Source organism: Astyanax mexicanus, chromosome 2 (assembly GCF_023375975.1).
Source record: "Astyanax mexicanus isolate ESR-SI-001 chromosome 2, AstMex3_surface, whole genome shotgun sequence".
Lineage (NCBI taxonomy): Eukaryota > Metazoa > Chordata > Actinopteri > Characiformes > Acestrorhamphidae > Astyanax > Astyanax mexicanus.
The window spans coordinates 37,819,933-37,847,060 of record NC_064409.1 but is presented as its reverse complement, the minus strand read 5'-3'; the positions used below and the strand labels follow the sequence as shown (position 1 = coordinate 37,847,060).

The 27,128-nt window shown below is 38.0% G+C and overlaps 1 protein-coding gene across 1 annotated transcript; it reads right to left on the bottom strand.

The window, feature by feature from the left end:
* Positions 1-649: 649 nt before the first annotated feature.
* nudt4b (nudix (nucleoside diphosphate linked moiety X)-type motif 4b) lies at positions 650-26,095 on the bottom strand. Its single transcript, XM_007233684.4, has 5 exons — positions 25,699-26,095; positions 11,266-11,376; positions 8,570-8,614; positions 8,378-8,465; positions 650-5,183 (listed from the first exon to the last, which is right to left on the bottom strand). Exons 1-5 carry the CDS (start codon positions 25,792-25,794, stop codon positions 4,990-4,992), a joined length of 534 nt encoding a protein of 177 aa, XP_007233746.1. The 5' UTR covers positions 25,795-26,095; the 3' UTR covers positions 650-4,989.
* Positions 26,096-27,128: the final 1,033 nt, after the last annotated feature.

The window sequence follows — 27,128 nt, the reverse complement described above, 5'->3', positions numbered from 1 at the left end:
TGATTTGTGCATTAGGGAACAATCATACATGCATGCACTACATTTTTTGTTGTTATTGTACTTTTGTTCATTACATTTATTACATTATATATAACTTTGTTATTACATTGATTATCGCTGTTATTATTTGTAAGATTGTAAGTAATTATGTAGTATCATCTATCATCTATTATTATTAAATAAACCAACACCAATAACTGGTGATATAAAAGAAATAATTCCAGATCACAAAAAAGTTTGTCTTATGCCTAGGCATTGTTATATCATAGTAACACAGTATCACAGTCTGGCCTAAGCTAAAACTTCAGGTTCTGTAGTATTCTTGGGCCAGGGGCTTTTCCTGATTCACTTGTTTTTCTGTCTATTTTTAATGGGTGTAAACTCGGCGTGACTGATTATATTTCAAAAAGGGCAAGTACAAAACAGTTTCTAGCAAAATTACACCTTTAACTTAATCAAGTTTACAGGACTTTTATTGGGTTTGATTGTTGTAAAAGTTTCACGCTGAAATTTGTGGTGAGGACGCCTGAAAGTTTTTTTTTAGGTGATTTTCAGATGCACTGTCTGGTCATAGCATACACTCCATAACAAACACTCTTCACAAAGTCCTATGAACACAGAGTCGCATAATGAATACAGTCCACTCCAGTTCACTTATTCAAGTTCTTCCCTTTTTAATGAAAGTTCTTTTGAAATACAATACAATACAATCTGTAGACAGATTAAAAGATCCCTCGTTAACAGTACATAGTAGCATAAAACAGAGAAACTGTTAACCAGTCTGCATTAATAAACAGATGAGTGAGTGCCCAGACATAGCCTTGGCTTCAGTACATCCTAATGACATTCACTTCAGAAACAGTTACCTCACTTAAACGTAAAACAGACCATCCGGCAAAACCACCGCAACCGGACACCCTCCCAGTGTCCATCTGACTCCATCTGTCTCCAGTTCTTATAGAAAACCTAAATGTGGTGAGTTATTATTATCATACAAAGGAACACTACCATGAGTGTTATCTGAAGCCAGTCTTGTTATGGAAAGTCTAGAAGAAGACTAACACTGTGCAGTAGTGTGAATGGTAGTTTATGGAGGTGGTTTGTTTTTCAGCAAACCACACAAGCCTGGATAACCTGCATGTGTTAGTATTATTTTTATTTTATGATGTGTAAAATGTAAAGATACTTCTGAGGCTCTCAAGATACAGATAAATTATTGTTATGGATATAAATGCCACAAAATCTGTTGCTCCACATTGCACATCCAACCTCTCATATCCCTGAAAGTTTGGCACTGGAGAGGCAGTCTCATTCTCTTCCACGCCACCACAACAGATACACTATATGTACAAAAGTTTGTAGACGTCTGCTCGAGGTGCTCTTGATATAAAAGGTAAAAGGCAAAAGTCTTACAATAATGTTTGGAACAATTATTTGGTGGTATTTGGCCATGAGAGCATCAGTGATTAGGTACTGATAATGGGTGATTATAGATACAGATTAAAAACACCATATTCCAGAGGTATAAGCTGGAGTTCCAGCACAGTAGAGCAGTCAGTTCCACTGCTTTTCAGGGCTGCCCAGGGCTGCCCAGTGCCAGTGCCTGGCTTTATACCTCTATTGACTGAATATTGCTGGGAATAGTGACTTTGGACCAGGTGTGTCAAATTTCATCTACAAAGGCTATGTGTGTGTGCAGGTATTAATTCTAAATTAAAATTCTAAATTTCACTTTATTAAAGCAACAATCTGTAGGTTTTGGGGATTTAGCGACATCACTGGTGAGAATGTGTAATTGCACCGAGCATGCAATAAAGGACTTTTAACTTAACAGACCTTTCTGTCTTTACAACGAATATTTTTGCTTTGCAAGAATGTAAGTATGGTCACAGCAGCACTTTGTTGCTGCTTTAATTTGTATTGGTTATGTTTTTCTATGGTGATTAATAAATCAAGCTGTGGGTGTGAAACTAAACGCTGGTATCCATAATGAGTGCACATTAAAATGACCGATCCTACTCACTAAAAGCAGCATCTGATACTTTTGTACATATAGTGTACACAAACTGCATACATACACACATACGTACACACACAAGCACACATACCAACAGACAGACATACATACATACAGAGAGAGCTTTCAGACGCTCCACAATAAAAGTCCCACACAAATCTCAGAGTAAGTGTTATCTTAGTGTTTATATTAAGAGAGTTCAAGAGTTCAGTTGATCAAGCAGAAGTTGCTTTTAGCAGCATCAAATCAGCTGAAGGTAGTTATGGGTTGCTCTTGCCCACATGTGCTGGTCTGCGATCAGCTTCTCGCTCACAAACCTGGAATTTGGGCCAGTGTGAAGAGGAGAAAGACCTCAAACTGGCAAGCAACGTTCTCTACCATAACTTCAGTACAAGAAACAGCAGACCTTGTTCATTATCATCATCATCGTCGAAGGCTGTGTTTTTTGAACACTGTTCACATTCAAATATCTCCACATTCCCTTCAGAGATTACTTGGAGAGCTGGGAATGAGGAGCTAAGACATTTGTACTGGACTGTACTTGATTATTTACACTCTTATGAAGGAAGGTTCAGATTAGGGTTCTGACTAAGTTAAAGTTTTGATAGAAGTAGTTCTTAAGAACCTTTATTATTTTTGCTTTAACACTTTAAACCTGTAACTCACAACACTTGAGTCAATTTCCCAGACAAAGATTAAGTCTAGCCTAGGACTACACCACTTTAAAAAAAGAGATTATCCACTGAAAGGGAAATATAGTCTCTGACTAGGCCTTATCTATGCCTGGGGAACTAACCCATAGAGCATGTGTGGAAGATTAAAGAACCATAGTTTTCCCATATTTTCAGGCTGCTTTCACATAAGATTTTGAATTTTGTCACACTGTATATTATTTTATTTATTTAAGAACAGCAACAAACATGTAATTGTTCATTATGTTTTTTTGATTGGCCAGAAATGTGGCAGGGGTTTCATTAATCTTTTATTCTGGTACCTGTACTTTCTTCAGCAGCATTTAATAGCATTCAATCCAGATCTCCCACTCTAGCATTCAGTATTACAACAGAAACTCTTAATTGGCTTTGATTGTGAAACATGCCAGCGATAAAACAATCCCTTTTTATGATCAACTTGGCATTTAGCCAATCAAATATGTTCTGTGGCCAAGTGTTTTATTTATTTATGTTTTATTATTTTATTGAATGAACAGGTTACATTCAATACTTCCCAATGTTTCTATTGATAGCTTTGTGATAATACAGTGCACATGCTTCTTGCTTGGTTTACTTGGTGGATTTGTGTTTCCAGCTTCTGCCTGTCATTTGTTAATAATTAGTTTGTGCATTTGTCAATGTTTTGTGTGAAATCAACAAATGAAGACTTTAAAAACTTACTTTTTTAAAAGGCTTCATTTGAAATCATTCCACAATTAAGCAATTAAACACAGTGAGAAGCAGAAGACAAGGTTCTTTACTGTGCTCTGTTTAAGATATTAATAGGAACATTAAGGAACACTGAATGTGACATGTTCGTGCATTTGTATACTCCAGAAAGTCAACTGGTCCACATTGAAAACCTTCAATTTGAAAGCACTCATAAAGTACAGTTGCTTCCACATACTGTAAAGGCTGTATACAGAAAGTCAAGAGTCAAGAACCATTCTGAACACCTTCCTTCCTAAGAGTGTACCGATAAAAGCCTTTTTTTTTTATCACAGTTTGTTTCTGTCATATTCTAAGAAAAAAAAAAAGATAATAGAAAAGATTTCAGCAGAAGTTAATACATTTGCTTTACCCCTAAAAACCTTGACAACACAATTCATCTTCAGTTCATCTTCAGAATATTTACAAAACTTTGTTACACTATGAACGGCCTTGAGAACAGCCCCCAATGTTCTCGGCCTCCCTCTGATCACGAGATACTGTACAGCGCATGCTCCTGCCAGTTCACACATCTGCTGGCACACTCTTCACCCGTGCTAAAGGGGCAGCGATTAAAGGGATGCGTTGGCTTGGTTGCATGAGTGTTAAAGGGAGCTTTCTGTTCTCCATTATACTGGATACTGGATCAGCGAAAGCTGGGAAACAGTCCGGACACTCAGGCTGGTGAAGTGAGGGGTACATGCAGTACAGTACGAAACCACCTGTCCGCCCGTCAATCGGTTGATTGTTCCATTCACTCTTAGTTGAGACAGGAACCAGCAGCAGCCGTTCCTGAAGCAGCCCAACCAAACCGTACAGTCTACACGGGTGATCTGGGGACTCTGAGGTAACTTGAGTTCAGATTTCCATTCAGGCTGTGAAGCACTCAAATAGGACTGTGTAGAATGAGATAAATGGAGATCAACATAATAACAGATCGATCTCACCAGATCTCATCAGAAACTCAAGTACCACCTTTGGTCAGTTTCAGTTTTAGACCAGTCATTAAAAAAAAAAAACTATTTAAGGCATTCTTTAACCTAATTCTTCTTAGCATTGGTCATGTCTAGGGCCGCACAATATATATTCAGTTTCTTAATTGTTACTTTTGGCTTTTGAATATTAATTCATATTAATTTGACATTTTTAAGGATTTAATAGAATGCTGCAATGTGCACCCAAATAAAGAATCCCTTAATATAGAATGTAACATAATTTACACAAATCATTTCAATTTGGTCAAAAATCTTTAAACACCGTAAAACACATACAGAATGTATGTATATTTTTTTGCCCGGCACATTGCAAACACAATTTTATAGCATTTTATATATAGAAAAGCCCAATATTGTACAGTCCTAGTTTATACCAAGCAAAAAGCACTTTTTAAAGACAGCAGGAGGTGAACCGGGTGATCATCTCCTCGACGACTCAAAGATCCAGGCAAACTTCTGCCCACAGATGTGTAAAGGTGAGTAAAGGTCCCAAAATCAGGCCACAGAGGGAGTGTGTCGTGTGTATGTGTGTGTGGGAAAGAGAGAGAGTGCAGTCCTATCTGCGGGGCACGGCGGGAGACGTGCTGTAACGGGGCATGTTGTCGTTTGGGGGAGGGGAGGGGAGGAGGATGTTCCCGTTGTTGGTTGCAGAACACAGCTGAAGGCGTCTCAAGTACTCAGCGTGGACCGGCTTGTGGCTTTGCAGTATCTTAATGGCCTCTTCTACTGGGAACCACTCCCGCTTACGACCTGCAGGGGGAGACAGAAAACAGGTTACAGTGCGGCACAACACTACACTGATTTACAGAGAGCTTATCAGCATGAAGACTGATTACAGAGAGACTAACGGGACTGGATCCATCTGCAAAGACCTCCGAAACTGAGGAGACTGAAAAATTAAACTGCAGTATTTTTTCAGTAGTGATACAAAGATTATTACATTTAGTGCTATAGTTTAGTGCCACGGTTAATAAAGAACTAATATTTGGCCTTTAAAAAGAGAATTGCATGAGATAAACCTGATCAATTTAAATTTTTATTGATTTTTTTAAATGTAATTTTAAGATTGATAACCAAACTAATATTATTTTTTTTAATATCAACAAGAATCAGAAATCATGAGACATTTTGCTTTTATATTATGAATTATTTCCTATGGATAGTCTCAGAGATTGGATTACCTCATAATGTAATGAAAAGTTCATTTTACAAAAGTTACTTTACAAAAAACATTACTTATTATTATAGGAAAATATACATTTAAATGACAGCATACAATAATTCAGGTTTATTATGCACAGAAATGTAAACCTACAATATATGTAAACATTAATTTTGATTTCAAGTTAAATACAAATATTTGTATAGATATACAGATATAGTGCATAACATTGGGACACCAGCATTAGTGAGGCCAGTATGTTGAATGATTATGATGCCACCTCTTTCTTAGCTCATACCAAACGTACTGAACTAAGCACCACCAATCCAGAGAACACCACCAGAGACCCACTGCTGCAGAGCTTAATCCTGGGGGCTTTATTGGCCTCTAGTCCACACCTGGCATCGGGCATGGTGTCAAAAATGTTCATGTTTATCTGCTCCAGAAAATTAACAGTATGTAGCAGTATGAATTCATTATAAGGGGTGTCTACAAACATTTAGGCATTTAGTATTATTCTGACAATATTTGTAATATGTGCATCTACACTATTTGTAAATATAAACTTTATATAGCTGTAATATTTGTATCTACAGTATTGCAAATAAAAGTGCCAAAAACTTATTTTCAGCTGAAGGGTATAGAGGTTTTTCCTGCAGTGTATGTGTGAGTTGGTGAGCGTGTGTGTGTGTGTGTGTGTGTGTGTGTGTGTGTGTGTGTGTGGACATGGGAACTACTCTGGCATTCTGAAGGGCACTGGAGAAATCAGGTGACTCCTGCTGTGCGAGCAGCAGAGGCCCATTTGGGGTTGGCTACAAATAGGGTTTTGTCACTAAGGCTTTTCTCTCATTTGAGAGAGAGTGAGAGAGAGAGACCAACAGAGAGAGAGACAGAGTGAGTGAGTGAGTGAGTGAGCGAGCAAGACAGAGAGGGAGAGAGCAAGAGACAGACAAAGAGAGAGAGAGAGAGTGAGAGAGAGAGACGGAGAGAGAGGGAGAGGGAGAGAGAGAGAGAGAGAGACAGAGAGAATGAAGCAAGAAGCTGAGCTGACTGATGCTTTTGTTGATCTTCACTTGGACAGCTTGAACGTTTCACTGAATTATCTGAAAAGCTGCCTGAATAGACATCAGCTTGTTCACAATGTTGGAATGCAAGAAGCAATGAAGAGGAAGCATAATGCACCTTTCTAGAAAAATGACAATTTTTGATTAATTTTAACTAAATACAGTGAACATATTACAGTTTAGAGTTTTTTGTAGCAACATTATGCAAAAGAAGTAGTGTGACTGTGTGCTGCCTGATGAGAGATCATCACAGGACTGGATCAGATTTAAACCATAAACCATGGGCACCCATGCTTTTAACACATTAACACCTAGAACTGACCATTTACATGCATACACATATATAATCTCCATGTTAACAGATGCCACAGTAACATGATGCAACACAATGCTCTTCACAGCTGTGAGAGGTTTTAATTGAAGCTCTTTAAGGTAAGCATCAAAATGTAGCCTCCCATCCACAAACTACTCAAATACTCACAGGAAAGACAACAAAACTAACAATAACAGATCACACAATATGAGTGCATTTTTATAGAAACAAAAGGGCCCTAAACTCTCCAATCTAATCTAAACTGGGGCTCTAAACGCCCCAATTACTGCTTCAATACTACATGTGGTGGCGCTAACCAAATGAATAGCATAAATCTGTAGTAAAGAATATTGTTTGTCAGATTCCATGAAACTCACACCAATAAATACATAATTTCTGACTTTCTGTATTCTAGTATTCTATTCTCCTCAGTAACACAGATGCTGTGAACTATTGTAGAGAACTGTATTGTAAATTTAAATACTGCAGAATCACTGTATCCTGATACCAAAGTTACTGTGGGCAACCTGATTCCCACCCCTATTCAGGATACACTCTGATAAATTCCATGTCACCATCTCTAGCTGTAGTCCAAGTATTACAAAAAGTGTGGGAACAAGTTAAGTCTTTGGATTAATCCTCCGCTGGTCTCTTTTCAGTTGAATAAAGAAGCTTAGTTTCCTACTTTTCCAGTTTTATTGTCATTTTTAGAATCATAATCAGCTTTACCTACATTCCATTTGTAGGATTTTATCATTAATCACTATGACTGTTTTGAACTGTCTTTTAAATTGATGAAAAAAGTGCTAAATACATAAATTAATTCTTTTTATTTGAACTTTAGTTACATAGAAGACAATTATAGTAACTCATTATTTCCCCTGAACCGCCATCAGCAACTGCAAATCAAAGTAAACCTAAAGCTCTATACACATCCAGTGGAGCACAGTGGGACGACAGCATATGGGTGTGTAGATCAATTTCTATAGAAATCATACACTAAATGAGTTCCATGGAATCCATTTGTCCACATTCAGAGAAATCACTATGTACAGTAAACGAAGGGCTCAAACTGTTACACATTAATGGATGCACACAGACAGGGCTGACATCAATCACACCAAAACCTCATCTGGGCCACATGCTGACAGCCCTGGCCTTGGTGTTTAATAACCAAGCAGCACTAAATTCACTCAGAGCGTCTGTATAGATCATTGTTCCCATTGATCTCCATTTATAGCCAGACTGCTGCAATATAAAATTCAACGGGACTATAAAACACAAGCTTAACATTCTCTCTTTTTCTCTCACTAACAGAAAAGCCTTTTTATTTTCACCTCTGTAAGAAAGCTAAAGGACCTGTAGTGTGCTGTAAGGCATGCTCATAGTTGCTGGGTAAACTCACCAATATTTACTGAGTCCTCCCAGGCCTCCAAAGTCTCTGTGACTGTCAGCACATACACATATGTGCGGTGCTTCCTGTCCTGGTTATGCTGCATGACACAACAAAACAGTTTTAGCATTGTTTATAAGGGTAAAGTTTCAATAAAGATAAATAATTTAATTTAGTTTAGAGTTCAACAGATTAGAGACTCACCTCAAACACACCCAAGAGACGCCCCAATTTCCCCTTTACTCCAGCCTGGAAGAGAGAGAAAAAGAAGGGCTGAGGATTAATTTCTGAGATAAATGAGAGAGATCAGGTTGAATTATATGAACCAGACTTTTTTTAGAATAAATAAGAAAAAATTAGAAAAAATAAGGGAGGACATTGTATGCACAAATGTAGCTAATGGAAGTAAAATGGAAAAATCAGGGTTTCCTGCAGTGCTTTAAAGTAAGGGTGGCTGCCTTGACAACAAGTGCTGCTCACTCTACATCCCAAAATAGTGGCATCTATTGGTTAAATATGTTTACTGTGCCATTCATCCCCTGTTGCTACGCCAACATAAGTTTTTTTTTTTATCGAGAAAACTAATTGTCCCGGAACTGAATAGCAGTTGTGGAAAGGGTTGATAATTATTATTTTTTTTATCCTTAAGATGTAATTAATAACAACACCATAACAACTGTAAAATTAATTACAAAATACAACTAAACATTTAAATAATATTAAGGAAATAGAAACGTAGTTAAAAATTATACTTATACTAATTATAGCACTCTTTACAACGGCCGCTTCGGGGCATTCACTAGCCTAACAGTGTTTTTTAATAAACAGTGGTTTTTAATAAACATCTTATGCACTTTTAAAGGTATTAATGCCTTGTTTTAAATGTCAGGGCTCTCCAGATTCTAACAATGAGGTGTGGGTCTACTTTGAGTCTAAATAGCAGTGTAAAAAGCACTGTAAAAAGGGGCATGTGGATGCCCCGAAGCGCCCATTGTAAAGAGAGCTGGGCAAAAAGTGCAAAACTACTGGATCTCAGAAAGCTACGGGAGAGAGTCATCCTTTAAATTCAGAGATTACAGTAATGTGAGCTTCTTATTGCTCTGAATAATGCTCCAAGCAGCTTGTCCAGAACGACTAAAACTGGATTAACTCTTATTAACTCTATTGTATAACATTATCACACATTATTTAGGGAGTTTATACACTTGCCCTGAATAAACAATGCATGTACCCAGTACTGATTTTGGGCTCGTCTAGGAGAGGGGCTCATTGTTGGTTTGCTTTCACACACAAGAGGTTCATCCAAACCGTGGATCAATTGCACGGGTCAATTCCATGCATCACTTTTTTTAGGTGTAGGGTTGCTTTTAACATTTGCCACCAGACAAGGCCTGAAGAATTCTTTCAGCAGTTTGTGTTTCAGAATCTCTGCTGTATGATTGGATCAGACATGTTAGCCTCCACTGCCCTGGCGCATGAGCCAAAAGCCCTGGGCGCCCATAACCTTGTAGCCGGGTCACTGTTTGTCCTTCCTTGCAGCATGTTCAGTGTACTGAACACTGCATACCAGGATCACCCCAAAAGACCTGCCTGATGTTCTGGAGATGCCCCGACTCTCGTCTAGCCTCATAACTGCAGCCCTTGTCAAAAAGATGCTCAACTTTAGGAACTGACTGTTTACTAGCTACCTAATATAAAGCTCTGGAAAAAAAATAAGAGCTCACTTAAAATTGATGAGTTTCTTTGATTTTACCAAATTGAAAACCTCTAGAATATAATCAAGAGGGAGATGGATGATCACAAGCCATCAAACCAAACTGAACTGCTTGAATTTTTGCACCAGGAGTAAAGGCACAAAGTTATCCAAAAGCAGTGTGTAAGACTGGTGGAGAAGAACATGCCAATATGTATGAAAACTGTGATTACAAACCAGGGTTATTCCCCCAAATATTGATTTCTGAACTCTTAAAAACTTTATGAATATAAACTTGTTTTCTTTGCAGTTTTTGAGGTCTGAAAGTTTCTGCAAATAAATGCTCTAAATTACAATATTATTATTTGGAATTTGGGAGAAATATTGTTCGTAGTTTATAGAATTAAACAACAATGTTCATTTTACTCAAATATTTACCTATAAATATAAATAGCACACGTTTTTAAACACTGTGTTCACTCACTGTCCACTTTATTACACACTGCTGCCTAGTTGCTAATGCTGCTTCAGCAGTGCTAGTCAGGTTAGCAGCAGGCTACAGGTCAATTATACTCACCTCTGAATAGAAAAAAGCTAGCGCTGTGCGTAGTTAGCAGCTAATGCTAATGCTATTTCAGCCCCGGTGCTGGAGACACTAAACTGAAACTCCTGTATAATGCTGTACTTCAGTGGAGTGGCCTTACTGCACCTTAATACCTGACCGGTAAAATTCATACAAAAGGTGCACTGTCTGGTTTTTGGGAACATTAAATGATTTTAAGTGTGCCTTATAGTGCAAAAAATACAGTACTGATTTGTTTAAAAACTACAGCAGCATTGCTGTGTCTGATTCACTCATATCAACACAACACACAGATACTGCAGTTCCTTGTCCATGGAAAGCATCCCTAAATGTGTAACACTGGTGGAGAATTAGGACAGATTCACTCCTGCTCCTGTACATCAACATGACCAGCAGCCCCTCAGAGAGACATGGCTGAAATGTCCTGGAATCTGGCACAGCTCTGAGTTTAGCCAGCTGATACAGACTCTCTACAGTCTAATCCACACTCTGAGCTGAGAAGGCCACACATATCAGCAGCCTGCTAACTTCCTTCCGAGTGGAACAATAAAGGCTCGTAATGTTTGAATAAGCAGGGGCTTTTTACAGTCAACGCTGCTGATGATTCTGATGACATTGACCTACCTCTTCAAAAACCTCCCGTACCGCCGCTCCACAAGGCTCTTCCTCCGGCTCCATTCCTCCCCCCGGCACGATCCACTGATCCGGGTGTCGACTGCTGCTCACCAGCAACACCTGCCAGACAAGTCAACGTGTTACTGGAAAACATGTATCGTCAACACTACACATTCAGCAAGACCATGCTTCAAACAGCAAGACCGTGCTTCACACCTTGTGCACAGCATACACACACTGTCTAAAATAAAGGTGCTACCAGGGGCGTGAGTGTTTAGAACCTTGCACGTGAAATTATTTATGTATTTCACATGAAGGGGTTCCTCAGACACACGTGCTTTCCATCAAACATGATCAATTTTCAAATTTTCACTGCAGTGTCATTTGTTTGGAGCATCTGGAGATCTGATTGATCTCAAATAGAAACACATCAGCTCTTCTGGGATACATTTTACTCTTTTTCACTTTTAATGTGTCCATGCTTTCTTACCTCTTTTATTTGTTCTATTTTTTCTCTCATGCTTTCTTACCTCTTTTTATTGATTGGTATTGTTCATGTATATATATATACACTGCTCAAAAAAATAAAGGGAACACTCAAATAACACATCCTAGATCTGAATGAATGAAATATTCTCATTGAATACTTTGTTCTGTACAAAGTTGAATGTGCAAATTATGCAAATTTGTAATACCAATCAGTCAGAAAGTGTGAGTTACACTGAGACACCACTAAGAACATGCATTTCTGGACAAGCTGAAAAATATAGATATGCCAATGAAAGTTAACTTTAAAGTAATCTTACAGAGTTGTCTATTAATATGACTCAAATACTTATAAAGCAAGTTCTTACAAACTTTTTTCTGCCCACTTAAAAGCATTACTCTTTCTATTGAAGGTCAAAGGAGCATTAACTGAAACTTACTGCAATATATTCAGAATCGTGTTTGAATATTATCAATATTTCTTAGCACCATCAGCACGTAAACATTTAATGTAACTCGTAGATGAACATCCATTTTCCGTTCTTAATATAATCTTAATATAAATTAATATAAATCTTTCAAAATATACTGACATATATTCTGTTTGTGTGTTTAAATACACAGACAAAACATAATATATAGTTCTGGAAAAAATTAAGAGACCACTTCAGTTTCTGAATCAGTTTCTTTGATTTTGCTATTTATAGGTATATAGGTTGGTTTGATGGCTTGTGATCATCCATCTTTCTTTTGATTACATTCTAGAGGTTTTCAATTTGGTAAAATTTATCATTTAAGTGGTCTCATTTTTTTTCCAGAGCTGTATGTTTTCATTTGGTTTTAGTAACAGTGTACTTCAGTATACGGTGTTTCTGCTCTGCACAGTCTGATATGACATTAGGTAGTTTGTGTGTGTGCGTGTGTGTGTGTGTTTGATGCTGAGATTGCTTGAGTGCTCCAGTGTCAGAAAGATGATAGTGTGCTGATCTAATTCTGCACATTCTGCAGTAGCAGGCCTGCGTGGTTAAATTAGACTCTGCTCTGACGACACACAACAACGACGACGGTGCATTCATGTGCATGAGCGAGTCAGTTAGAGGGCCCTGACCCAGTCACGGTTCTGCCCCAATAAATGAAAAAACATCTCCCTGACCTGAAAATGTGTGAACATGAATCATAACTGCTGGTTAGTGCAGTGTATCACTGTGCTGTGCAGAAAATATTCCCCCATCTCCAGCCTATTCCACCCTCCAGAAACCAGTCTGTTCATAAACAGCCCAACAGCCTTCATTTCCACTGCACTGAATTAAAACAATATAATTATCCAATAGTAAACACCAAGTTACTTAATATCATTACTGTCTATGAATCAGAAAGCAAATTTGTTCCATAATCTACACTGCTGATTAGCTGCACAAATACACATACATTATGCTAACATCAGTGTTGCTTGAGTAGCCTGTGATCTGTTGCAGTCTGTAAACAGACCCACTTCCAGTAACTCACGCCTACTTCTGGGTTAAGTCACACTTTCTGGAGATACCAACATTCATACATTCTATTGAATGATGTCTTTGTGATGTCATGTTCAAATTTTCAAATGTGATAGCTGCATATTGCATAATCATGCACACGTTTAAACCTTTATACAATTTAAATTCTATGGTCAAGATTAAAAATTATTATTTGTTCAGATAAATAAAAGTTCTTCAGTACGACCTTTTTTGAATGATAGATCCCATCTTTAAACAAAATAAACCTCCAAAATTGTGACTACAGAACATATGACTCTACTTATAACTAATGTTTCTGTTCAATGTGCAATGATTTCTAAAAAAAACACTTCTGATACTTTAATGCTAAAATACATTATTTAAAGCATGCGTCACTGATGTTTGTTACAGTCTATATTTCAAGAATTGGCACATTTATTTTAAAGAAGTTTTTAGAGAGAAACAACCACTGGAAGTGTTCTTGGCAGCTTTTCTCTGGCTTTTTTATTTTTTCATATTAATTACATTATTTGTAGTTTTTCAGGACTTTTATCTTGTTCAGTCAAAGAATTCTAGTTTGTTTTGGGTTTGAACAAGTGCAGTGAAGTTCTGTTCAGTTCGTGACGTGGGTATGTGAAGGGCTGGTTACCAAAAGCCATAGTGACAGTTAGCGCTGTGTGATACGATGATAAATATTGTGGGGACAATATAAAAGTGTCTATCGTGGTACTTACCTTCTATCTTCCCTATTGTTTCTACAGTAATTTAATCAATTATTCATGCAAATATATAAAGTAGGCTACGATGAAATGTATTGGTGTGGTCACAACATGATCTCAATCGTTTTGTGCTCACATCAATATTGTTTTTCTTTGCAAACAAAAGCTATTAATGAGTATGTAGACATTTTTTATAATGTGTAGTCATACTGTCTATATATCCCTAATAAATAAAAGCTGACTTCTCTTTTAAAATGCATGTAATTCCATTATTTAGCAATTATATTATCATTAAACCAGTAGTATAAAATGGTCTAATATTGTTTATCGCTATCATTTTCAGGACATTATATCATACAGGCCTGAACAGCTGCAGTGACCCTGGGAAAAGTCAGTAAGCGATGTACAGGTTATGGTTCACTGTTCCCTTTCCATTATATATGTTCAACAGTACCCAACCCCCAAGCCAATATAAGCTGGACCCATTCTAGCATGCAAGGCTGATGCTATTTAAAATGCTAATTTTCCACTTGCATTTCCACCCACTGTATCATATACCTACACAGGTGTGACCCAGACTGAACAGGTGGAGATTGGTTCACAGCCCTGTTTACTGTTAACAAGTCAATTCCACCCACGCCCATCAAGAAATCATGTACGTCCAAATGTCACCGCATGCCTGCCAGGACTTGAGACTCGAGACAAGCCGCCTATAACGGAAGCAGAAATGTGTGAGACTGTGAGCCACTCTGCCCGGCAAAGTCAAGTAGGATGTTACTACGAGGGCATGAAGTGTTATTTTCAGAGTGTGTGAGTGTGTGTGTGTGTGTGTATGTGTGTGTGTGTGAGAGAGAAAAGGTTTCCCTCTGACAGATGGGAAGCAGCAGTGCTGTAATCTTCACGACGGCCGCACGTTTCACTTCGCTCCCTGATTGGCTAATCCACAGGTCGCTGAGGAGGCCTCAGGTGTTACCCACTATAATGGGATTTCTGAGGTGGAGGCTGGCCATCCACTGTGAATCACACACAAAGACTGCACGTGTTGTAGCTCTGAGCCGAGGTCAGGTCACAAGCAGCACCTGCTTTTATCCGGTCCGGTCAATCCAGCCCCGGGGTTATTTTTACGCTCCGGTAACTATCCAGCTGAGAGAGAGAGAGACGCTGGAGCAGCAGAGGTGACCAGTACAGCCAGACAGATGCAGAGAATACATGGCATGTATTTGTGTGTGTATTAATATTAACTTGTATGGAATCAGTATCAATAAATATTTTTATTAGCATTAAAAAGAGATGGACAGACAGTTTGTAGAACAGTAGAATTTCTTACATTTTTCTAACTGTTAAATCTGAGAGTATCTTCAAAGGCTAATAAAGAACAATTAATACCAATATCTCAAATGTATACTTTATAGATAGGTGCTACTCCTTAAACATACATTTATCTGTTTTTGCAAATTAACTCTAAATTTTTAGTGCCTTGCAGTGTCTTGGAATCTATTTTTTAGAAGCGTCTAAATTAAACATTTGGTTGAAGGCTTAGTATTATAAAACTGCAACTTAAAAAATATGTTTAAGAATTTTCTTTTTTTTTTGAACTTCAGTCCATTTCTTTAGGAAAACTTTATTGTCAAAAACAATATTTTTATGTTTTAAAAGTGTATATTTTCATTTTCATTTATTTGTATTGTACTATCTGTATTTTTTTTTATTATTCAGGTTAAACTCTGGGGAGCAATTTTTATATTTATGTATGTGCAATGTATGTAATGTTTTTATTTTTTAGGACACCCTTCTTAAGAGACTATACTTTCAATACATTTTAACATTAAAAACACACAGACAAAGCACATGTATTAAAATAATTAATAACTGTTTAGCATAAATGATTCTTTTTTTTTTTTCCTTATTCGACTGAACACCAAGTGTATTTTTGTTAAATATAAGAATAATTTTGTTTGGTGAATATTCTGTGCATCTTTACTATTTTTATTCAATATAAAAAATGTATTTCTAAGGTCTAAATTCAGTACTTTAGCTAAAATGCAGACATGTCCTAAACATTCTGCTCTTCTGTGGTACAATCATTATCAACATCATAATCATCAGCATTATCTTCGATCCACTTAGTCCAATTCAGGGTTGTTGTTGGGTACAATCCACATGCCAAAATATGCTTCTGATATATCAGTCAAATCTTAGCATTAAAAACAACTACAAAAGGGCACCTGTCACTTTACAGTTTATGCTGACAGTCATATCAGCCAAAAAAAAAGCTGTTAATTATTTAGTCCAGTATTGCAGTGTTTCCCACACACAGTCTATACTTTACTCCTACACATACTGTACACTTTACATTACCCCCTACAAATATGTTGACAGCCAATCAGTCATGACACTAATAGCACATATTATGTCATTGTAATGATTGATTTTCTAGTAACAATCGCTTCTGTCAAAAGGTGAGATATATCAGGTAACAGAGGAACATTCAGTTCTAAAGATGTTGTGTTGAAAGCAGGAAAACAGGACAAGCCACTTTGACAAGGGCCAAATTGTGATGGCTAGACAACTGGGTCAAAGCATCTCCAAAACATTAGGCTGGTTTTGCGAGGAGCGCATACTGAAAATGCTCAAAGTGTTTCATAGAACAACAACAGGTGAACCAGTGACAGGTTCATGAGTGCTTAAGGATGTATTTATGAGATTCATAGAGGCTCCAACTCAGAACTTTCAGGACTTAAAGGATCTGGTGCCTTTAGCAGTCTTATGGAGTCAATGTTTAAGAAGGTTAAAAGAAGGTTAGCATAAATGTTAGGATAGTGTCTATAATGTTATGGCTGACCGGTGCATATTGTACCACTGTCTAAAGGGAAATATGTTATATTGTACTGAATAAACAAAAAAAAAAAAAAGATCACTGATGCCAAGCATCCTTCTACACATAGGGAAGTTCAATGATATTTCACACCACAATATTTCACACTTTGTGCTTACTTATATACCTAAATTTATGGGTGTGGTGGTCTGGAAGTGAGGTGTGTTTGGGTACATTTTTGGCGTATTGCTATCTTGGAGGGGTAAACACAGGTGCACCACTAAGTGACTTAGCTACGCAGTTGCGCCACACACACACACACACACACAAACAGAAACTAAACTTTTCCATCAACAATAAACAGAATAGAAAATAAAATAACATTGCTTTTACTGTAAATGACCTGCTCGCGTCAGTTTTTTCTGCTAATAAATGCAAAAGCGCTGCACCGTTAAAATACCAATGCGCGAAGGTCAGCGTGCACTTGGCTCTTACTGGCTGCATGGTGCACAGATGACTCGCTTATAGATTGTTAAAAAAAATGGGCCATAGTGTTGCTGACACTAAGCACTTAAACCATTTATAGAAAAACCAAAAATAAATAACTTATTAATTATTTGATTATTCAATATTAGTTTATCTAAATACCTGACTAAGGAAGCATTTCCTTTTCCTACACTTGGAAACCACTGCAAAAATAAAGGATAATATTTTGCATTGTAAACTTGCTATAAACCTATAGCAAGTGTGCATGTTTGTGGGAAAGGGCTGTATGGTATATTACATTTTTATAGTGATCGCATTTTAATTTTCATAAATAACAGTTAACATACACTGCAGATGCGATTTTTGTCATGGCTGTGTAAAGCTTTTAAAGCTGCGAGTTGTCTCTCAAATATGACGTTTTTTGTTGGCGGTGAAGAAGGCGACGTTTACATCAATGCATGAATGTGCACGTGAGCTGTTTCAGGGACAGATTTGTTCACATTACACACAGATACAGCTCACTTATATTTGTGTATGTAAACGTAGCCATAGTGACACAAAGTGAGTTAGGATATCTGGACTGGAAAGGACTTTTCAGCTTTCAGAATATTTATCTGTGTAAAACTCTTTGGAAGTCACAGAGATCCAGATCAGTCAGGCTGTGGTGTGCATGGGTGTCGGTGCCCAAAGTCTGCACATAGTGACACATACTGAGTATCTCGAACATCTATAACAGAATGTGCCATGTGCATGCGTGCGAGAGATGGGGGATCAGACGCAGAGACATACTGAGCATTATGAAGGCCTATAACAGAACAAGCTATGTGAGCGGGTGCAGAAGTATCCATATGCATGCACATGTGTATGTGTGTGTGTGTGTGTGTGTGTGACCCCCAGTTCACAGAACTGTGACGCGTGGATTGTTTTTAGTTTGCACAGACGCTCGAGTCTAGCTGAATCCTTCGCAACTCAAGGCTGTCACTGCAATCAGGTTTTTTTGCACCGTTTGTGAGAGGAAAATACAAACAGGCTCTGGTTTATTGTAAACACATATTTAGTGTTTTCCACTGTGAGCGATAAACTGTACTTGCACTCCACTGATTAAGTTCATGGAATCAGGATAACAAATGAGAAAAGAATAACAAAAGGATGCAGTCATGATAACTGTTGTTATGTTATTGACTTATTGTACAGTAGTGCTGTGTACTGACACGCATTTCTCAGAATGATCTTAATCATCATAAAGGTGTTTCGATTCAAAAGATTGTTATATATTGTAATACTGTAGGCAAGATGATATATTGCAATCGTTTAAATCAGATTTCACTTTAAAAGAACAGATTCTCCAATTTTATCCAATCAGAACTGTGGGATCTAATGACAGAGTACAACACTGCTATCAACTGGTCAGGGTTTGGACAGAGCACTAAATGAGGCACAGTCTGACACTAATCTTTAATAATTAGAAATCAGTTCTGTGTTGTTGAAAATTAATACAGTATAACAAAACAGAATACTGTGAAACTTCCCTATATCAATATATTTGCACATATCTATTGCTCTATACATGAAGTCAATAATCTTTGTTAACCTTAATATTATCCATAATATTTTTCTTAGCAAGTAGAGCCTAGTAAAGTGATTGAGACAGAATGGAAACTCTGTTGCCAACTTTTGATTGTATTTTTACATTTCCATATTCCATATCAGTGACACAAAATAAAGACCCTAAAAAGACAATACTGTTTATCACAAATATTTCGAGGACAAAATATTATCCAAACAAATCCAGTTATCGTGACAGGCCTAACTGTTCTGATTAGAAATTAAGACTCCTAGAATCTGACTCCTGATTCAATGCCTCAATAGTACTTCTGCAGTTGCCCTTGCCCTTTTCTTCAGGATAGCAGCACTTTAAAATTCTCAGAGAAAGAGTATACGATATACTTTTTGACTTTTTTTGCTTGAATGTACAAGACAGTAGCTTTCCAGGAGAAGAGTGCAGAGGCAGAACAAAGTTCGGACTGGGTGAAAGTTGTCGTTAGGACACATTACGGCGAGCTGAACTCTGAGGAAAAAGTGAGTTTAATCCGATTGTAAAGGAGGGCAAAGAAATCCGTCAGGGCCTCCAAGTGTCTAAGTGCTTCTGTTTCACTCCCAGTGATCCTCATTTACCTCCAGTAAGAAAACAGTGTGTACAAAATAGCAATAATGTGCAGTTACTTTGAGTTCTAAATAGGTCATCACGCATTCGTGTTGTGCAAACAAGTCTGAAGCAAAGTGTGTAATCATCGTAATTACAGCACGATTCTTAGCGTGACATGTTTTTACTGCTAGGTCACAATTAATGGTTATTTTCCAGTTCATCAGTAAATACAGCATCATTCACATAACAGTGCATTTAGACAGAGGTATCTCAAATAAGACATACAGTATGCATTGTTGCTGCCATTCCCAAAGGCAGTCTGTCTGTAATTTTTGATGAAATTTGAATCTGGCAGATTTATACTGTGTCTAGATTTAATAACAGAAAAGGATGCTCCAAAATTACCTTCACTAAAAGTTTAGTGAGTTTCTAGTAAATATAGTGCTGTCCACTTGCAGACATGGAAGTATTAGATCTTATGAAATAAAAGTATTTTAACCTTTATAACTTAAATAAAAGGAACTAACAGATATTGACCAAAATATATATTTTGCTGTCTTTTTAATTTTTGATTAAATTTGAATCTGGTAGAAAAAAAGAATGCTCCAAAATGACTTATGTTTTTTTGGTATACAAGGTTTTTGCCTGAAATTTACCATACATGCTTATAATGGAGTAAGTTTGCACCCATATGCAGATATATTTAAAAAAAAAAAACAAATGTACCTCTATCAATATCAATCTAAAATATAGTGCTGTTCACCTGCAGATATTTCAGTTTTATGCCGTATAAAACAAATGTACTTTAATTGCCCTTTCAACTAAAAAAGTGAACTGAGAAAAAAAATAGAACTAACAGATAATGAGATGATATTTGAACAAACTTTGGCTATAAGAATAAATCAGAATCTGACTGTTTACATCTTTCTTGATAATTTACCAAGAGGACAGTATATCCATCAATATCATTCATTTCACTCGAATATTGGATATACAGGAGTGCATTATTAATATAATGACGTCAGATCGCTGACTGCTGGGGAAATCTGGTAAAAGTTCCTATATTGCATTATGTATTGCACAATTAAATTTGCATTACATTCCCCCCCAACATCAGGCATCCCCAGTATAACCTTTACTAAATTCTATGGAAAGTTTTTAACAGCATCATTATAAAGAATTTCACAGATTTATTGTTACTTATTACTGTGTTTAGTCATTGAGCACAGATACTAATTTTGATACATTTCCCAGGTACAGCAGAAGCATCTGCCCATGGATTTCTACAGTAGGTGTTCTGAGTCACCTTACTAACTACAGTAAAAAATTAACTGTATGCAACAGATATAACACATGCAAAACGAGCGGAAAGACGACAGAGCACTCTTTTTAAGACTAATGTACTTTAAAGTAGGGCTACACAATTTGGGCAAATTATCTAATTGCGATTTTTCCACAGAATATTGCGATTGCAATTTAAATTGTGATTAATTTTAATCCATTAAACCCTAAACCTGTATTAGCTTTATATATATATATATATATATATACATACCTATATATATCAAATATAATTAAGACATAAATATTACGACAATGTCATAGACGATACACATTTATGAAGAGCAGGCTGCATCTTCACACGCACACTTGCAGGCTATTGGCTAATTCAAATCACGATTTCAATTAAAAAATGATTAGTATTCAGCCCTACTTTAAAGGCTACATTTCCAGGCCGCTCCAGTATGATGAAATGTGGCACTGGCTGAAATGACTTAAAATTGAAAGTGGCTGAGCCTAAATAAATGTGTAAATGCCTTCTTAGCCTGGCCTCTCTATCTACTTCAAAGTAGCTCTTTAAACTCTAAAGCACTTCCAAACACGTAACAGTCTTTCTTTGCAGGAGTGCAGAGTTAGTGAAACCCGGCGTTAGTGATATGAATCACTGTGGCATGTCCATCTGCTGTGCCGCTGCTACTGACCGGTAATGATAAAGGATTGGGCAGAAAAGTTGTGGAGGAGCTGGACAGTGGCACATGAAGGCACATGCTGGGCATCTGCAGGTGTAAAGTGATCTACAATCGGAGGAGTAGTCTGTTTACTTCCTCTGTGGGCCCGCTGTCACTGATCCCTCGCCCCCCCCTGCTTTCTCTTTTCTCTCCTGAACAAAGTGCAGCTACCGCCGACCATCTCCGTTCAACACTGCCGCTTGACTCAAGTCTTCCTCATTAGGAGACTCAGCCGAGCTGACTCCAGGCCAGCGCTACTGTTCAGAGAGATCAGGGATGTGGTTTATAGAACTGGCCTCGGAACTGCCCACAAAAGAGGGTGTAACATGAGCGATTGTGAGTAATAAGGAGCCTCTCTCGAATGTTAAGAGCTCTTTAGGTCTGTCAGCGTGGCAGAGTGATTCAGCAAGAGATACTCAGGTTTGGTTCTACAATGCTGACGCATGAACACACACACACACACACACACACACACACACACACACACACACACACACACACACACACACACACACACACACACACATACACATACACATACACATACACATACACACACACATACACACACACACACACACACACACACACATAGCCCAGGATGAGTCACCAACACTGCTCATACACCACTTTCCCCATGTGGGCTTTTCTGTCCAATGTTGCCATCAGATAGTGGGAAATGTTAACGATCAGGCTTACGTCAGGGGGAAAACTGATTTGTTGTTTACTGCTTAAATAATTTGAAGAAACTACTGTCAAAAAAGTGTATACACACACTAACCACTGTATTACATAACTCTAATAACACTGATTCCAGATAGAGCTGGCTCAATTAACTGTGGCAGAATTTCCACAAGATGTTTTTTTTTAAGATTTCTTTGAATCACTATTACCTCATCACAATTCTGCTGAATTCAGATCTAGAGACTGGATATTAAAAACACTGAGCTGAGCTATTTTTTATATTTTTATGCATACAACTTATCATGCATGCATTATTATCATGCTGCAGGAAGCTGTCAGGAGATTAAATTATGATTAAGTTAAAATTAAGTGTTAATGAAGTGATGCACAAAGCCAACAGCAGTACTCAAAACAGGATTGCGTTCAAAAGATGATTGATTGGTGTCAACAGCCCAAAATGTCCCAGGTAATCCTTTCCTACGCCATTACACCACCTCCATCAGACACAAGGCAGGCTGGGTGGATTGATTTATGATGCTGGTTCCAAATTCTGACCTTATTGTCTCTGTATATACAAAAACCGAGACTCATCAGAGCAGGATATTTCTTTCCCATTTTTAACCTTCCTTAAATTAGCCTTTGTCTAGCCTGGCCATTCAGCAGCCTCAGCTTTCTGTTCTTGACTGACAGAAGTGAACCTTGATGTGGCTTTCAGCTGTGTTGCTCTGATGTGCTGCTGTACATTGTGAAATGTTCTTTTCTCTCTCACCGCAATTGTATAGCGAGGTTAAACTGAGCCACTGTAGCCTTTTTGTCTGCTCCAACCAAACCGGTCATTATTATAAATAAACTTTAGAGACTGATGTGCTGAAAATCTCAGGGTAATGCTCACACCTGCCACCAGAATGGGGGAACTGCTGATCTCCTAAGTTGCAGGGGTATATCTGCATATTTTATGCCCTGTATTGCTGCATAAATGTCTGATTAGTAGATGTATAAGTGCCCTTAATAGCATGTACTGTGAGTGTATGTCACTTACACAATCCACTACAGTTTAGCTTTACCCATTTATGTATATGTTACCACAGAAAACATCATAAACTACATGAAAATGCAGGATTTGGACAGTTTACCATTTCTTGCACTCATATTTTGTCTGTTGATCCCGTTAAAGAAGTCAACAGCACAAGTCAATAAAGGCTATCTACTATGATAAGGTTGTCTTTCTACAAGATATTGCTTTGAATGTCACACTAACATAACAACATATTACAACATATTCCTTTTTTCTGGACTTACTGAAGTGAAAAGATATACACCTGATGTCTTTAGGCAATATCATTGTTGTTAGGAAACATAACGATGCTATTTTCCCGCCACCTTCTAGATGCAAAATGCAATCCATCTGCTGTCCACTCCATTTGAATTATATTATTTATTTTTTTATTTATTAACTCAAACTCACTGAACCCAGACCAACAGTACACACATAGAATAAGCTTCGTAATATTTGTCTTGATACTGTAGTTGGAGTTAACAAACTGAAATGAAATGGCATTTTTAAACAGTCCAACAGCTCAGTTATACTTTCATTAAGCTCTGTTTAAAAGAAGACCCAGACACTTTTATGACATGGACTGATACAGTTTTGATTTGGTATGATCCAGTGAAAGAATCACAGCATAACCTTTAGAACGGATAACCTGTCAGTTCAATCAATTGCTTATAATTGACAGAATGGATGATGAATGTGCTCACATACAGATGGAATAATGGAGGTGATTCAACCTGTCATAGTAGTAACACACCCAAGGGTTATATGAAAACTCTCTTTCCTGGAAGCTGTAGTCAGTAAAGTGTAGTAGTAAACAGTGGAGAGAGCAGCAGAGGAGGTTCAGGGAGGTGCAGACTGACGCCAGTGAATTGCATAATTTCGGTGCAGAACAGAGAGAACCTTAAGGAATCAGTAATAAGAGGACGAGTGCCAGAAATGACTAATTTGGTCGCTTTTACATTAAGTCTATGTATTCAGCACTGTCTATAAACGGTATTAGTTTATACATGTACAGTACTTTTCTTCCAACTGCGACACACACAGACAGGAGGGGGTTACCAGAGAAGAAAAGTGTTTCAGAAGAGTTTAGCCATCCAGATTTACCGCTGTTCAAGCTGGTCTACCTGTCCGCTGAGGATAAATAGGATTATGGGCAGTTTAGCAGCAGCAGGCAGCATGTCTTTGGAGACGGACTCGAGCAGATGCTGTGGATTAAACTACGGAGCGCAGCAGCAGAATCGAGCTGTAGGTTGGCTAGATTATAACTGCAGAGTCAGAGAAAGCGCAGGGTACGGGTTATTTAACTTTTAAAGACTAATAACGCTATAAACACACTCTGGGCATGAAATAATGCATGTATTTTTATCAACAGCAGCACGAAAGCTAGCTAGTCGTTTTCTTTCCCTAATCTTCAGGCAGTGAAGCGCTGCTGCTGCAGGCGTTATTTTTTTAACCCACCCGTACTCGTTATGGCAGCCCGGCCCTCCCAAACTACGATTGGCTACAGCCAACTCACCTCCTGCGCTGTGATTGGCTGTTCGGTCATACCCACTAGTCGGCCGCCAATAGGCAGAGCGATTGGCTGAATATAGAGGCGGGACATGTCTGAAAACGGGTAGGGAAAGAAAACCGCGAGGCTCCGTCGCTGTGCTGTGTGTAACTAGACTGAACTGGCTGTGTCCGCAGGCAGGAGGCCAATATGAATGGACCCCAAAGACACGGACGCTAGCTAACAGACACAACACAGTCTCACCGCACGTCAATTAAACGTTAAAGAGGCCGTTTAAACCTACATTTCCACGTTTCTCTGCACTGTTGTGTTTAAGTGTGTGTGACCAGTTGGAGCACGAAGACGCAGGCTGCACTGATTTCAGCGCAGCACGTATAAAGCTAACCCAACACAAAGCTAACCTACCGAGCTGTCTAGCTAACCAGCGTTAACTACCAAACCAACCTATCGAACTGAGCAACAGTTTTCTCCCTGTATCCTGTTTAAAGAAAGAAGACGCTAAGATATCCCGCGCTGTTTATTTAAGGTTAGCTGAGCTAAGCTGCGGGGAGCCCTGGGGTGTCCTGTCGAGTTCTGCTACATCGTCAAACTGTGCTACCCTAGTGTAAATGTAACTGTTAAACGTGAAAAAATGTCCATATTTGAAAATACTTATAGGTAGGATATTTGGAAAGCCTGAACCAATATATCAGGATACAGTTAATGGTTAACAGAGGTGATAATTACCCGTTTTTCGTATTTTAATTGCTCACTTATTATTACTTGCATTTTTATTATTAACGGTCATTTAAACATTTGTAACACTTCATACAAAAAACGACATAAGAAAAGAGGGCTCAGGTTGTTAAATGAAACCAAGTAAAATTTAGTAGAACTACCATAAAACACACAGAAACAAAATAGATTTGGGTCAGCGCATGCGCACTGGTGTTGAGAAGCACATTTCGATGGGTACCAGAACTCGACAGAACACCGGTAAGTAAGGTTCATCATCATCATCATCATCCCTGTGAGAGGAAAAAAGGTCTCGCCCACCGTACCTCGTCCTCTCGCTCGTTCTTGAAACACAGACACGCCGCTCGCCGCTTGAACCCCTCTCCGTCGTACGTCCTCGTCTGGTTGGGCTTGAACTTCATGGTCGCGCCGCTTCAAGCCTCCGCGGATGTCCGTAAAGCCGGAGATACGGAGTAAGAGTGAAGGGTGAGAAGGGTGAATGGAGGAGCCGCTAGAGTCCGTACAGCGTTATTTCAGTCAGAATGAGGACAGTCAATCAGCGACCTACCACAGCTCCTCCACGGGCTGAACTACAGTCTTCCACAGTTCACCTGTTCAGTGTCCATTCTCTGGCCGGTTTCCCCTCTTCTCTCCGGTATATATATGTGTGTGTGTGAGTGTGTGTGTGAGTGTGTCTCGCGGGCAGCTTGCCTCAGCCTCCCACCCCTCCGCCGTACTGCGCAGCTGCAGAGGAGGATGACAACACACACAGCAGCAGGCGGGGTATCATTATTCTACTATAACAGACCACTGGGCTATTTCAGAAACCCCCTCATCACAACATTAACATGTACACACTCCACAAAATTCAGATACAGAACTGTATGGAAGCCCATTCCCGACACCAAAAAACCTCATTAAAAAATCAGCATTTTTTTTCTTATTAGTACTATCTCATAATTTTGAGATGGTGAGTAATTATTTCGAGACAAGTCATTTTTTAAGATAGTTATTTATTATTTTGGGACACTATCTCATTATTTTGAGACACTAAGTCATTATTTTGGGATAGCAAGTCATTATTTTTAGATAGTAAATCGTCATATTAAGATACTATATCATTGTTTTAAGATAGTAAGTCAGTATTTTACTGTCTGAAAATAATGAGACAACAGTTTACTGCATAAAAAGAAAAGATTTTAAAATTATATGAGGTTGTGGGAATGGGCTTCCATACAACTATCATCATAATACATTCATAATAACATTAAAACTGAGCCAGATACAGTTTACAACACAATACAATTATCAACTCAGTAACTGTTTTAGCTAATATAATAATTTATTACTGGAGTGCGTATTCAATCCTGTGGATTATATTATTATAACCTTCACACAGCTTTGTGGTATAATCCTTGGTGACCCGACTGCTTTTTATCGTTCACATAGGTTGGATAAATTAAATATTGGTGTATCATCGTGTATCATACACGCCCTCCACTTTCTAACTTTAGAAATAAAAGTTAAGGGGAATTGTGGAAGTCAAGCAGAGATCTGGAAGACAAAGATCAAGGACAATTTGGATACAATGGCTAAACAATCTTTCATAAGACTGCCAAGATCCTGTATAAAAATGTAGTAAAGGCAAGAGGATGGTGCACGCTTTCAGTGTTTATAATCGAATAATATAATTCCACTAATATAGTCTTTATGGACAATTTATTCAAAGGAATCCTGTTGCCTTGTCACAAAAACA

Excerpts from the sequence above, each read along its gene's own strand:
- nudt4b (XM_007233684.4), bottom strand. The coding sequence starts at position 25,794 with ATGAAGTTCAAGCCCAACCAGACGAGGACGTACGACGGAGAGGGGTTC. Across the intron at positions 11,377-25,698 it reads AGAACGAGCGAGAGGACGAG|GTGTTGCTGGTGAGCAGCAG; the intron begins GTACGGTGGGCG and ends CTTGTCTGGCAG. Across the intron at positions 5,184-8,377 it reads GGAGGACTCAGTAAATATTG|GTCGTAAGCGGGAGTGGTTC; the intron begins GTGAGTTTACCC and ends CTCCCCCTGCAG.